At 42.7% G+C, this 12,464-nt stretch overlaps 2 protein-coding genes across 2 annotated transcripts; one reads left to right on the top strand and one right to left on the bottom strand.

The window, feature by feature from the left end:
* Nucleotides 1-47: 47 nt before the first annotated feature.
* Nucleotides 48-12,343, bottom strand: eif2ak1 (eukaryotic translation initiation factor 2-alpha kinase 1). The gene is made up of 15 exons (XM_056576543.1): nucleotides 11,877-12,343; nucleotides 10,696-10,863; nucleotides 9,858-9,994; nucleotides 9,569-9,612; nucleotides 9,372-9,471; nucleotides 8,983-9,063; nucleotides 8,774-8,867; nucleotides 8,258-8,306; nucleotides 7,785-8,157; nucleotides 7,192-7,300; nucleotides 6,875-6,981; nucleotides 2,373-2,493; nucleotides 2,072-2,151; nucleotides 1,702-1,935; nucleotides 48-746 (listed from the first exon to the last, which is right to left on the bottom strand). The coding sequence occupies exons 1-15, from the start codon at nucleotides 12,031-12,033 to the stop codon at nucleotides 618-620; spliced, it is 1,983 nt and encodes a 660-aa protein (XP_056432518.1). The 5' UTR covers nucleotides 12,034-12,343; the 3' UTR covers nucleotides 48-617.
* On the top strand, nucleotides 3,092-7,493 carry LOC130370971 (ankyrin repeat domain-containing protein 61-like). The gene is made up of 5 exons (XM_056576549.1): nucleotides 3,092-3,523; nucleotides 4,290-4,458; nucleotides 5,239-5,410; nucleotides 5,493-5,693; nucleotides 6,092-7,493. Exons 2-5 carry the CDS (start codon nucleotides 4,355-4,357, stop codon nucleotides 6,710-6,712), a joined length of 1,098 nt encoding a protein of 365 aa, XP_056432524.1. The 5' UTR covers nucleotides 3,092-3,523; nucleotides 4,290-4,354; the 3' UTR covers nucleotides 6,713-7,493.
* Nucleotides 12,344-12,464: the final 121 nt, after the last annotated feature.

Here is a 12,464-nt window from a genome sequence, read left to right as displayed (position 1 = left end):
CCGTCACGAACGTGCGCAGAGATACTGTGTTCTTTCGGTTCAGTTCCCGGTACACTGTGTCACTTGCGTTATGTAAAACACATTTCGGGTTATTTTATTCATTACAGGCGTATGCAGAAGAATACATCCCTCACTGGACTTGACTGATGTATCCAGTCGCCAGATCTCCCCATGTATAATCTCGTGAAAAAACATACAAACTATACATATTAGGAAGTATTGATCTTCAAAAAGAAAATTCTTAATTTTGATTAACTTTGTAAGCACACAAGAATCCAGCCACTTATACACAACATTCCTTGAGATTATGCCCCATCACCATCATATGAATTGCTATCACTGCGTTATATCTTTCTTTACGACATGCATACATTCATTTGGCTACTTTCCCCCCCAACAACACCACATGAGAATTGGATAAGGGTTTTATTATAAAGCTAAAACCATTATACCTATCTTACTAGGTAAAATTAAGCATTTTCCCCAAACACACACACACAGTGTCATGTAGGGTGTTTTTCACCACCAATTCTGAATGAATGCAAGGTCCAGGTAGCTGAACATGTTGAGCCATAAATAAATATACTTTGAATTGTCTGTTGAGTCAAGGTTGTTTCTCAATGTCCAGTGTTAATGTCAGAACCACCAGGAGAGCTTTGTGAGATCTGGAGCGCACTGATTTGTCTCCGGAGCACACTGATCTCCTCTTCCTGCTCCTCCACCCGCCGTTGAAGCCCATGTATCACCTAGACAAAGATTTGAGTTACAAACTTGTACTGGGATTGGAAACCCCAGAGTTGAATTATATCATTCAGGGTTGGGTAGCACTGTAGATTTTTTATAGCCACAGTGTGTAGTATTTGGTGCTTTTAGCGGAACGGACGTTGCAGAAATTAAATATTATATTCATGTCTGATTCAAGTATGTTAGTGTGTAATCCCCTGAAAATAAGATTTTGGTTCCGTTTTGTTATTTTATAATGAATAAATAATAACCTTTTTTATGGGAAAGATACAGCTCTGGGAAAAGCTTCAGCAGGGGAAAGCTACAGCCTCCCCATGGAGCTCGCCATGTTTCTACACCAGCCAAGAACGGACAAACGGCTACTGAGAGGACGCGTTTAAATCTGTTTAGCATCATTGCAATATTACTTAATAACTTACTATAATTGATAAGTCTATCAAGGAATCTCATCACTTGACACTTGGGTAATTGATGCTGTCATAGACAATCACTTCACTTTGGAACAGTACAGGCCATGAAGCCTCTCCCACAACATTTGAAAGGGAATGGTCGTTCACAGTTTACAACCTCACCGCTAGATGCTGCCGAATCCTACACACAGTACCTTTAAAGTTCTTACTGTTTTAAAACTGACATTCCCGATGGATATTAATTAAGTGTATTCAATGAAATCAAGTGAAGTCCTACTTGCTTCAAATACCTTTTGAAGTGATGAATAATGATATATAACTTTGTTCCATTTGAAGCAATAGGAATATTTTACGCTGATTACAATTTAGAGAGTTGCTGGACTTGTTTGTATCCACCATACACCTAATTACCTAGTGGCCATGTTTGTTAGTTGGGTGGGTAAACTTACAATATTTGTTTTTTTTGTTTACATTAGGAGTCTGCAAGGTTTACCCAACCAACCAATGTGTCTGCTTGGCCTATTCCCTCCAACCTCTCAATACATACCAAGTCTTTACTGTTGAAGAGTTCGCTTTGCAGGAGCTGGCTGGCGGTGGGCCGGACGCCAGGGTCCTTGCTGGTTAGCTGCGTGACGTACTTGGCCAGGATTGGCCACCGATAGCTGAAGGAGTCGGGGACTGTTCCTTCTCGAAGGTTCTCCAGCGTGCGCACTCGCTCCATCTCTGTCCCAAAGGGTTGAAACAGCTCCAGGGCCAACACACCTACGCTGTACATGTCCGACTGGAATACAGACACAAAATGTGAACAATGTGAAGCAACAGAACAATGTGATTGAGATCTTTGAATTCCTAAAATCTCTGGGTGCTAAAGGATGTGCTAAGGATCTGAGCAAAGCTCAGATTGAGAATACATTTACCTTTGAATCGTAGTAAGAGCCCTCTAGTTGCTCTGGGGCAGCGTACACAAATGTGCCCACACCTGCTGTATGCTGAGAACCTGTAAAAATAAATGAGAAAAATAGTTATGTTGAACGAAAACATTGCCATCTACTGGTAATGTCAAGAGGTTACAAAGACGCCCTACAAATAGACACAAAACACTACTAATGGGGAAACATTAATATGTTCATGGAAAACAATATAATCAACATGTATAATGCTAAACGTACAAAAAACGACAAAATGCATCACGGTAAGAGCTAGATAAGTAGTATTTACCATTAATGTTGGAGGCAAACGGCAATGGATCCTGATCATTCACCAATATATCCTTGCAGGCCAGACCAAAGTCTCCAATCCTGACTTGACTGTCTTGACCATGAAGGAAGATATTCGGTGGCTGTAAAATAAAATATAATTATCTTAAAGTAATACATCTCTACTACGCAGATGAGATCCTAATATTTGCAATAAAGAGAAAAAAAACATACACAAGTAAATGTACATTTAAAAAAAAAAAAACGGCAATTTCCAAATAACTGTAATCAGTGAGACCAAGCTGTCTCATTTCCACTTGACAGCCCTGAGTTCTAATGAATGTCCTATAATATGCAGAAGTGAATCGCAATGTAGAACCAACACATGAACCAAACCATCTCAGCGGATACAAGTATCCTGTATATTCATGCAGATGGAACCATTTCACATTCCAGGTCACAATATTTTTTTTCTGAAGAGGTTAGGGAATCTTTATTATCTTCATCATGACATAGATTCATGTCCAACTACTTGGCTACTTGAAATCCCTGAAATGTGCCATCTTGTCATGTTCAGAATTGTAGTTCACATGAGGCCTCTAATCTGTCATCTTATATGGTCATGCTATAACTATTTGGCTGCTTGTCATCTCCTAAATATCCGGTTGTGGGCGTAAGTGTAACACGATCAAAAAAGTTATCAGTTGCGACAAATGCATCACGTGTTAGACTTCTGCATTTCAAAACCACAGCAGTGTTAAACCACAACCACCCCGGAAAAAAACGAATCTAGAAAACAACACAAATAGTTAAGCGGAGAAGTAAGCATCGAGAGCGCTCTTCAAAAATAAAAAACTGCCCTTTTAAATTTGTATCCTTTCATGACGGGATATGTTCTTATAACCAGAGAAACCTCTCTGCATTGTTTTATACCTTGCGCTTACAACCTGTGGCCTCAGACGCTGAATGTGACTCATGGCTGAATGATTTCCTTGCTGAGGCAGGCCTGGTACGAACCAACAGCCGGAGAGAAACCCGGAGATGATCGTTATTTCTACGCCATTAAACAATGGCCCAAGACATGCAACGCAACGGCTACTCTTTTACCCAGGGACATGGTACCCTTGTCGGCATATAAATAAGGAACGAGGATCCAGACCGGTCTTCAGAAAGGTAAAAAAAAGTATGGCTTGGTCTTTAAGAGGAAACCAAAACTTTATTAAACTAATGAGAAAACCAGAGACTTGTTTTGTCATTAGGAATATTTTACGCTGATTACAATTAAGAGAGTTGCTGGAATTCCTTCTCGAAGGTTCTCCAGGGTGCGCACTCGCTCCATCTCTGTCACAAAGGGTTGAAACAGCTCCAGGGCCAACACACCTATGCTGTACATGTCAGACTGGAATGCAGACACAAAACGTACCATAAAAAAAAGAAGCGTTAATAATGCAATTTACGATATTTCAAAACTCGTGATTAAGATTACCTGGACACATCTGTATACAATACTTTTTCTTTATACTTTATTGTGTTCATTTATTCAATTTTTTGTAACTTAGGACAATCATAGTTTGTAATTTCCATTTCTGAAGAACACATTGTCTTTCTTTTCTTTTTCCCCCTGTAAACAATACCGATCAATACTGGCAGCGATTTCAATCATGTCATCAATAAAAAAAGGCCGGACAGCCGGTACCTATCTCTTTGTTGACAAGAATCTTAAGATCAGTCCCTTTCTCTACAGCCAAACAAGTTGGACGAGCTATGCTAATTTGCATTTTTGAAGAGCGCTCTCAATGCTTACTTCTCCGCTTGTCTATTTGTGTTGTTTTCTAGATTAGTTTTTTTTCCGGGGTGGTTATGGTTTAACACTGCTGTCAGAGATGACAAGCAGACGCTGAATGTGACTTATGGCTGAATGATTTCCTTGCTGAGGCAGGCCTGGTACGAACCAACAGCCGGAGAGAAACCCGGAGATGATCGTTATTTCTACGCCATTAAACAATGGCCCAAGACATGCAACGCAACGGCTACTCTTTTACCCCGGGACATGGTACCCTTGTCGGCATATCAATTAGGGACGAGGATCCAGACCGGTCTTCAGAAAGGTAAAAAAAAGTATGGCTTGGTCTTTAAGAGGAAACCAAAACTTTATTAAACTAATGAGAAAACAAGAGACTTGTTTTGTCATTAATTTAATAACTAATGACAAAACATTAGTTATGAAATAATGTATTTCTTTATGAAGAAAAACAAAAGTATTTTCTTGAAGTATAATTATTTACAATTTACAAATTCTCAAAACAAAAGTATTGTCTTGAAGTATAATTATTTATAATTTCAAACACAAATTATATTAACAAAAAAAATCATGGACAATATGGGACTTACATCAGAATAATAAAGAAATAATGATAATGTACATTGTTTGATAGCTGCAGTTAAAGACTATAAATATACATTAATAAATAGTACTTGCGCTAGCAGGAAACTACTGATGCTAAACCAAGAGAAAATACAACTTTGCCAACATTATGGCAAGTCATAAGATTTTGAATTCTTTCTAAGCAGACATCTCAATGACTAGCATGTTTCAACCTGCGCTCTCCTCAGGAGCGTGCTATTACACTGCTGCATGCAGCTGTATCTGCTAAGAACGTGGAGCAACTTTAGATTCTGCTGCAAGCCAGGGCCGACCTTCAACGTTTGGAAAAGAAAAAAATAGTAGCACCACAATTGTTAAACGACGGCATGCCCTAGTAACCTACATTCATAGATCACACATGTGTGATTATTTATGACATAGATTATTTATGAGAAATTATTATTTCGAGACACGTGACAAAAAACTATGATGCTATGCATTTCTCTCTCTCACTCCTCATAAGAGACAGTGAAGGATACGCCGCCCTGCACTCGGCGATTTTAACTTGGGGCCATCACCTTAGAATTTGGCCCAAACCAAATCCTGGATTCAAGACTACCCTGAGTGACGTTTTTGCCCGGGATGAGCTCTGCCTCTGCAGACTCTGTGATCAGGGCGTCAACATCAACGCTAGGGTACAACTTTGTCGATTCATTTCAAATATTACAGAAATATTATAATTGCTTTTTAAATGCAGTTTTGGTCCCGTTTCTACAGAGTGGCGACAGTAGCAGTCAGACGGCCCTCCACCTGGCTGTTCGCTATGGGGTGCTGCCTGCAGTAGCCATCCTGGCCAGCTACGGCGCTGATGTCAACGCAGAGGACAGTAGTGGGATGACCCCGCTGCACGTGGCCAGCGGAACTCTCCAGAAAGACATCGTATCTAGCCTCATTAAGCTGGGAGCGGACATCAACGCTGTATGTTTTAGATCCTTTAAATCTCACTTTGCAGGACTTGTAACTGAAAAATGACTTATATTTTACCACCACGTGTGGTAAGTTAAGCTAATATTACCGTGGGTAAAAAAAATAGGGACCTTTAAACCTACAATCTGTGGCTGATGCAAACAATGTAGAAATAACCCGTCACCATGTATTGGATGACAAGCTAAGTAAAAAAAACGAATATATATATATATATATTCTGAAAATGGTTTCCAAAGAAAGATTGGAGAGGCATTAGATACGTCTCTCCTCTCCACAGCCAGAGATATGGCTGTGAAATCTCTTTCACAACAGAAAATCACCAAGATGGGGAGAACGGCTGTCCATGAACCACAAATCCATTTTATTTTGTCTTCTGCTCCATAATCCAGGTAAGCAGATGGACAGGGAACACCCCCTTGCACCTGGCCACCACGGCTGTAGCCGTACGGGACCACCGAGGCCCGGCGTCCACCGGCCTGGGCTGTGTCGCGGAGCTCCTGCGTCACGGGGCCGACCCCGATGTGGCCAACCGAGCCGACCTGACGCCCCTGCAGGAGGCCTGCGTCCACGGCCAGGAGGAGCTGGTGGACATGCTGCTGTCGCACGGCGCCGACCTCAACCGGAGGACCGGCGCGGGCGAGGGCTGCCTCCTCCTGTTCCTGGACCGCCCGGTGAACGTGCGGCGGGCGGGGAGCCTGCTGTCAAAGCTCCTCTGCCTGACCCGACCGTCGGGCCTCTCCGTGCGGGACGCCGGCGGACGCCTGCCCGCCGCGCTGACGAGGCCGTGCTACGCCGCGCAGAGAGGCCGCCTCCTGGCTCTGAGCCGGCGGCCCAAGAGCCTCAAGGACTTGTGCAAGAACCGGGTGTACCTGAGCCCTGCGCACGCCGGCCGAGTGCGGCTGAGGGACGTCCTGCCCGACGCGATTTTCGATTTTGTATTCAACCGCTGGGAAGCTCCCGGCGACGTCTCGTTCAGCATGGAGGAGGACGACGGCGAGTGCCTCGGATAGCTGGGCGACAGCCTAACCACTAAAGAACTGCTGTGAAAAACCATTGCCTACTGAGCCGCCACCGCTGTGCACATGCATGAACGCACACGTCTGACTTCCCACCGCAACTTTACTTGTCGTCTTTTTAGGAGTGGGTTTTTTTTTTTCCAGGGAGAGTGTTACCTTGAGGTCTCTGTGCATCATTCCCTTGGAGTGAATGTATTCCACACCTTCCAGTGTTTTCCGAAGCAAGCAGAGTGTGTGTTCCCCATCCACCAAGGCATAGGGACCTGGGGATGCAAAACCACACACGCACACACACACACAGACAGACACACACACACACGCACACACACACAAACACACAAACAATTAAAACATGCTTCTGCACCAACTCAATTCTCTTGTGCCTGAAAAAGTGGGTCATGGAAGAGTTCGAGAGTGAGTGAGTGTATGAGTGAGTGAGTGATTGACTTGAGGTATTTGTGCCGTTGAGTTACATTTTGAGGAGAGCTCCTCTGAAGGCCGAGAATTCCTTTCCGATATCCAGTCCTTCAGAGATCGCTCACAGAGCTGCATCTGTATGTAGAGCATCAGGTGGAACTGTACCTACACACAAACAGGAACACACACGCCTCCACATGAATCCGGAAATAAAAGAAAATACTTTCTACTTTTTTTTGAGGAACAGAGAAGAAAGTTTCTCCTCACAAGACCAAATTGCTTCTCTCATTTGGTTTTAAAAACAGTATGCATTTGGGGAACAGATAAATTATAAAATATTTCCATATTATATGATATATATAATATATATTTCATTACATGTATCTATAATATACAAATATAATAATATATATAATAATATGATATAAAAAAAAAATATATATATATATAATGAATATACTTCAAAATGAAAGTGCCCAAAATGTCACAACTGTGTTTTAATTCTGACATTATGGAGTTATGGCTCTATTTGAATATTGGGTTTATTTAACAGCACCAGAGTTTAAAACCTTGATGTAACTCTATATCTGCACTTAGTTATGTTTGCGTGCACAATACCTCACACACAAATCAATTTGGACTTCCATACCTCCTTGAGACATTTCTTATCGTCAGGCTGCTGCCCCGCCGGGTCCACGCCGGGCTCCGGCTGGCGGTCCTTCCCACTGGAGCCCGACCAATCATCCCTCTCCAGAGCCGAGCCGTCCCAGGCCAGCGCGGGGCAGGCCTTAGCCGCCGCCGCCGCCGCAGCCTTCTGACCCAGGAAAACGCAGGGCACGTAGCTCTCCGGGAGGCGCCGCACCAGCTTGGGACACGAGGAGGAGGAGGGGAGCAGGGCTGTGATGGGTGGGAGCGACCCGGGAGCGTCCTTGCCCCGCGAAGCGGGGACCGACTGGACCCAGCTGCCGCTCTGGAAGAGGATGGAGGACCCGTTGCTGCTGCAGCCCGGGCTTTCGTCGCCGCTGCAGAGGACAAGAGGGAGGCGGAGTTCTGGGTGATCTTAAGAACCGTATCGACAGAGACGTCGGAATTTAACCTATTCTCTTGCAATACGATATTTACCTAAACTGTGGAGCAGGGGATTCCAGCGCAGGCAGAAGAGAATTGGGGTCTGCAAAAATATGCAAAATACGTTTTAATATTTGTGCTGTTTGTTTACTATTTGTTCTATTGTATAATAGTATATATATATTAATAATATTTTTTCACTCAATATTTTACTCTACTCCTGACGACCATATCGACCAATCGAATGAATTGTTGCAGTCAGCAACACTAATGGGGCGTTCCAGTGCCCATCCAAATCAGTGGGACGTGGGACTTATCCTACCTCCAACTAAGAAAAGTGCACTGGAATGCCTGTCGAAGTGGAACATCCCACTGTCGAAGTGGAACCTCCTACTATCGAACTGGGGGGTGATCGACCTACCCCCACTTCACCAAGTAGGAGCTAGTACAGTTCAGGTAGGATAAGTCCCACATCCCATTGCTTTGGATGGGCTCTGGAACACACCATAATAACGCTATAATCCCTATATATAGCTCACTATGGACAACCACAGTTTGATGGCCACTCACAAGCTGGGGGCTGGACGTGCTCCATCCAAGCCGTGTGGTAGCCCACCACGCAGACATGCTGCAGGCTCGACAGCATTTTGACCTCTCTTAGCACCTGGTGGTGGAAAGCGACCCCCATTGGTTAGTCACAGGTTACCATAACAATTAGCGTAAAAACTAATAATAAACCACTAAAGATGAATCCATGGTGACCTTCGAGCTGCCCTCACCTTCATGCAGTCATTCCTTGAGACGTTCTTGATGAGAATCTTCTTCACGGCGTAACTCTGACCGTCTAGCTTGTTTATGACCTACGAAACACAAGTGATGTGAACTTAGTGATGTCCTTATATGGGGATATAACCCGGAACATGACTTGATGCTGTTTATCATCGTTATTACGACCATATCGTTGGTGTTTATTCATGAGAATCAGCTGTCATTTCAGTTGTCGAGGAAGAAAAAAGGTTATGATACAAAAAAAAGAAAAATTAGCTGCTATCCTTTTATTTGTAAAAAGGCAACAATATCTTGGCCACCCAATCACACTGCTTTTTACACTTCACACTTAATACTCAGTTTGTTCTGCTTTTAGAAAAGTGGTTTTAGGAAACAGTACCTTGAAAACCTTGCCATATGCTCCTTTTCCCAGTCTGCCGATTTCTTCAAACTCGCTGAGGTAGCGCGACGTCTGTGCCTGGAATAAACCCTCTTTCAGCCTGGAAGAAAAATAAGAAGTCGTAGATGTAGTTTGAAGAATTTGCCTCAATATACTTGGTAATATATCATTCATATTAAAGACAGAGTGGCTCATACCTTGCAGGAAGGACAAGTGCGTCTGCACTTAGAAGCTGCTGACTCTGTTGGGAAACGATGAGCACATAACACATTGTCAATACTAACATCAGTAGATCAAGAGGCAATGGCTTAAGACATTTGTTTTTTGCACATATTTGCCATTTATTGCGAAAGTACCTTATTTGGGAATTGAAACGTTTTGCTAGATAAAGTAGTCAACCTTTTAAAAAAAATCTGGTTTTAGAGGAGAGTAAAATAATGAGCCATAGGCCTGATTGGCAGTGTGGTCCGGGCTGGCTCCGCCTACCTGAGGGAATAGGGAGGAGCTAGCGGCGTGGAGCAGCTCAGTGAAGGCCCGGTTGTGTTGGAGTCTGACGGTGCTGAACTCATCGCTGACGGCCAATGGTGAGACGAGGTTCATGGTGGTTAAACGCTGGCCGATGACTGTTAAACAAGAGCAAAAAGGAGGGCAAAGAGCAAAAAGGCCCGAAAATGTAAGGAATTGGGAATATCAAGAATGAAAACCATGGCAAATGAGGTAACCTCGTGAGATCATTCAGATATGCAAGTTTGCGTTTTGCAATGAATTTCAGTTTGACCTTGGCTGGGCGGCAATTGATTTCTAGAAATGGGCAGGGCATTATGTTATTCAAAAACCCAAATCAGATAAAAAAACATTGTGGCGCTCTTGCTGGAACCATTTTAGTGTAATCTAAAAAAACATATTCTCCTCTGAGAAAAGCCTTCTGTGCGGATGCAGTTATACTTTTAACATGTAGTCAGTCCATTTAGAAAAAATAATCTTTTATGTATTCGTAGATTTCATAAATTTTGGCACAGCTATTGCTATTTTAAAATTGGCTGACCAAAAAAGTAAGACAATAAAATCTAATAAATACCCTACTGCAATAATTCAACAGGGCATACATAAAATAAACAGATAAATATATTTTATTTACTTCATCAAGTCATCAAGTAACTCTGTGACTGCCTATTTATTAGTAGGTAGTAGTTCCTCCATAATAGGCATGGGGCCTTTTATTAGACATTCATTTAGGAGACTTAAATGTCTATTCAATTCAAAACATAAATATAGGGCCCTAGTCATGATCACCTTAATGAGCTATAAGAAAGACCACGGGTACCTTTGAAGAGCATGCGAGAGCGTATGGGGTCGCTCTCGTAGACGAAGCACAGATGCTCCAGAAGTGAGCCCAAAAGCAGGTGGTTTGGGATGACCGAGGCAAACTCCTCGATGGATGTATACAGTTTACCAGCCGACAGCACCTCCTGGTTCTTCTCAAGGTCAGACACTAAAACGAGGGAGAAAACCAGGGACAGAAAAACAGCCGTCAACATGAATGATGTTAGAATAGGATCTGTTTTGTTTTTGTTAAATAGGGGGTTAGAAGTTTGTAAGGGTGGCTGACTCCAAGTCATAAGGTACTGGGGGTTCCCTTCCCCATGTCTGCTGCTAACCTGTAGGCACCCTTGCTCAAAGATGCCTCCCCCCAAGCAGTACTAGTATTTGTTATTTTTCCTGATCCATATTTACAATGAAGCTCAACCGGTTCCCACAATTCAACTAGCCGGTTAGCATGTTTACCACCAAGTGCCCTCATGACAGGGCTTACCTTCTGCAATAAATCTTGCTATCATCTCAGCGATGTTCTCTCTGTCTTGGTCCATTTTTACCCTATATGTGTGTGTGATAGAGCATAGAGCCACACCGAACACGGCAGAATAATTTCAGACACTCCGGAGACTGTGACGTCTCCAGGACCGTGAATAAGCTCGTCATATGCAGGCAATTTGGGAGTGTTCGGTGTTGTAGTGCTTATCTTCCTAGGCCAGTACACACCAGTCCCCTTCTACCTCCTCTTGACTTATAGTTAACAAATGACCATGCAAGTCAAGGGCAGGGCTGTCCCAGTTGAAATCAGCTGTCTTTCGACCAGTTAGTTAGTCAACAAAATACTTTTAGTTCAAAGTGAATGAAGTGTAAACACCAAGGATCATTTGATTGTGGAAATACATAATTGCTTCTCAGAGCAGGGACTCAATTACTCATTGGGGACTTGAAGTTATTTTTGTATATATGTAGGCATCTTGTTTTACAGACACTGGGTGGTTGGACCCAGCACTTTGCCAAGTCACCCCCTGAAAATTTGCTCTTTACTTTTTACATCAAGGACTAAACTAGAATATTTTATTTGGTAAGGTAAACCAGGAATGCCATGATACATAGTGAGCTGGTAGTTGGGTTCTACCGAAAAGAGGAACATAGTGCAGGCAAAAACAATGTTTTAAAAGGCTGCTTGCTTACTATCAAACTGGACGTCTTCGTCGTCCTGTTCGCGTGTTGGCAGACTGAATAAACTATTGTCGATTTCTTGGTAGAGAATTTGGAGTTCGCTCATTCTACTACCACTGGAGCTGGAGCATTCCTCCATATTTAGCTCTGTGTATTTCGAACTAAGCATAATTGATGTTGCCTGCCACGGACCACTTGCCGGGGTTTTGATTATTTAACTTGACAAAGGCATCAACCATCACCAAACACCATCACCATGTTTGCTTAAGTCCGGGTCCTTAGATTAGCCATAGTTTCCTATTTGTATATGTCTTGGATGTTGAATATCAAAGAGAATATAGATATAGGTCCCAAAGCACCACGCATTGCAATTCAACGATCAGCCATTGCAGGTCACCGAGAGGGATCATCAAAAAGATATTGCCAGTAAAACTGCAAGGTCGAATTAGAAACAGTTCTTTACTCTTTCCTCCTTCAAAATAATAAAGCAATATTTAAAAAATAATTGTACTTCGTAAAAAAATAAGTATTTAGTATAACTATTGCCTATGAACACCGAAAAGACTTAGGGTTAGACATTTTCGTTTTATCGAGCTCAAT

The sequence above is a fragment of the Gadus chalcogrammus genome, chromosome 18 (assembly GCF_026213295.1).
Source record: "Gadus chalcogrammus isolate NIFS_2021 chromosome 18, NIFS_Gcha_1.0, whole genome shotgun sequence".
Taxonomy (NCBI): domain Eukaryota; kingdom Metazoa; phylum Chordata; class Actinopteri; order Gadiformes; family Gadidae; genus Gadus; species Gadus chalcogrammus.
The sequence above is the reverse complement of the archived record's forward strand: the minus strand, read 5'-3'. Positions and strand labels throughout refer to the sequence as shown.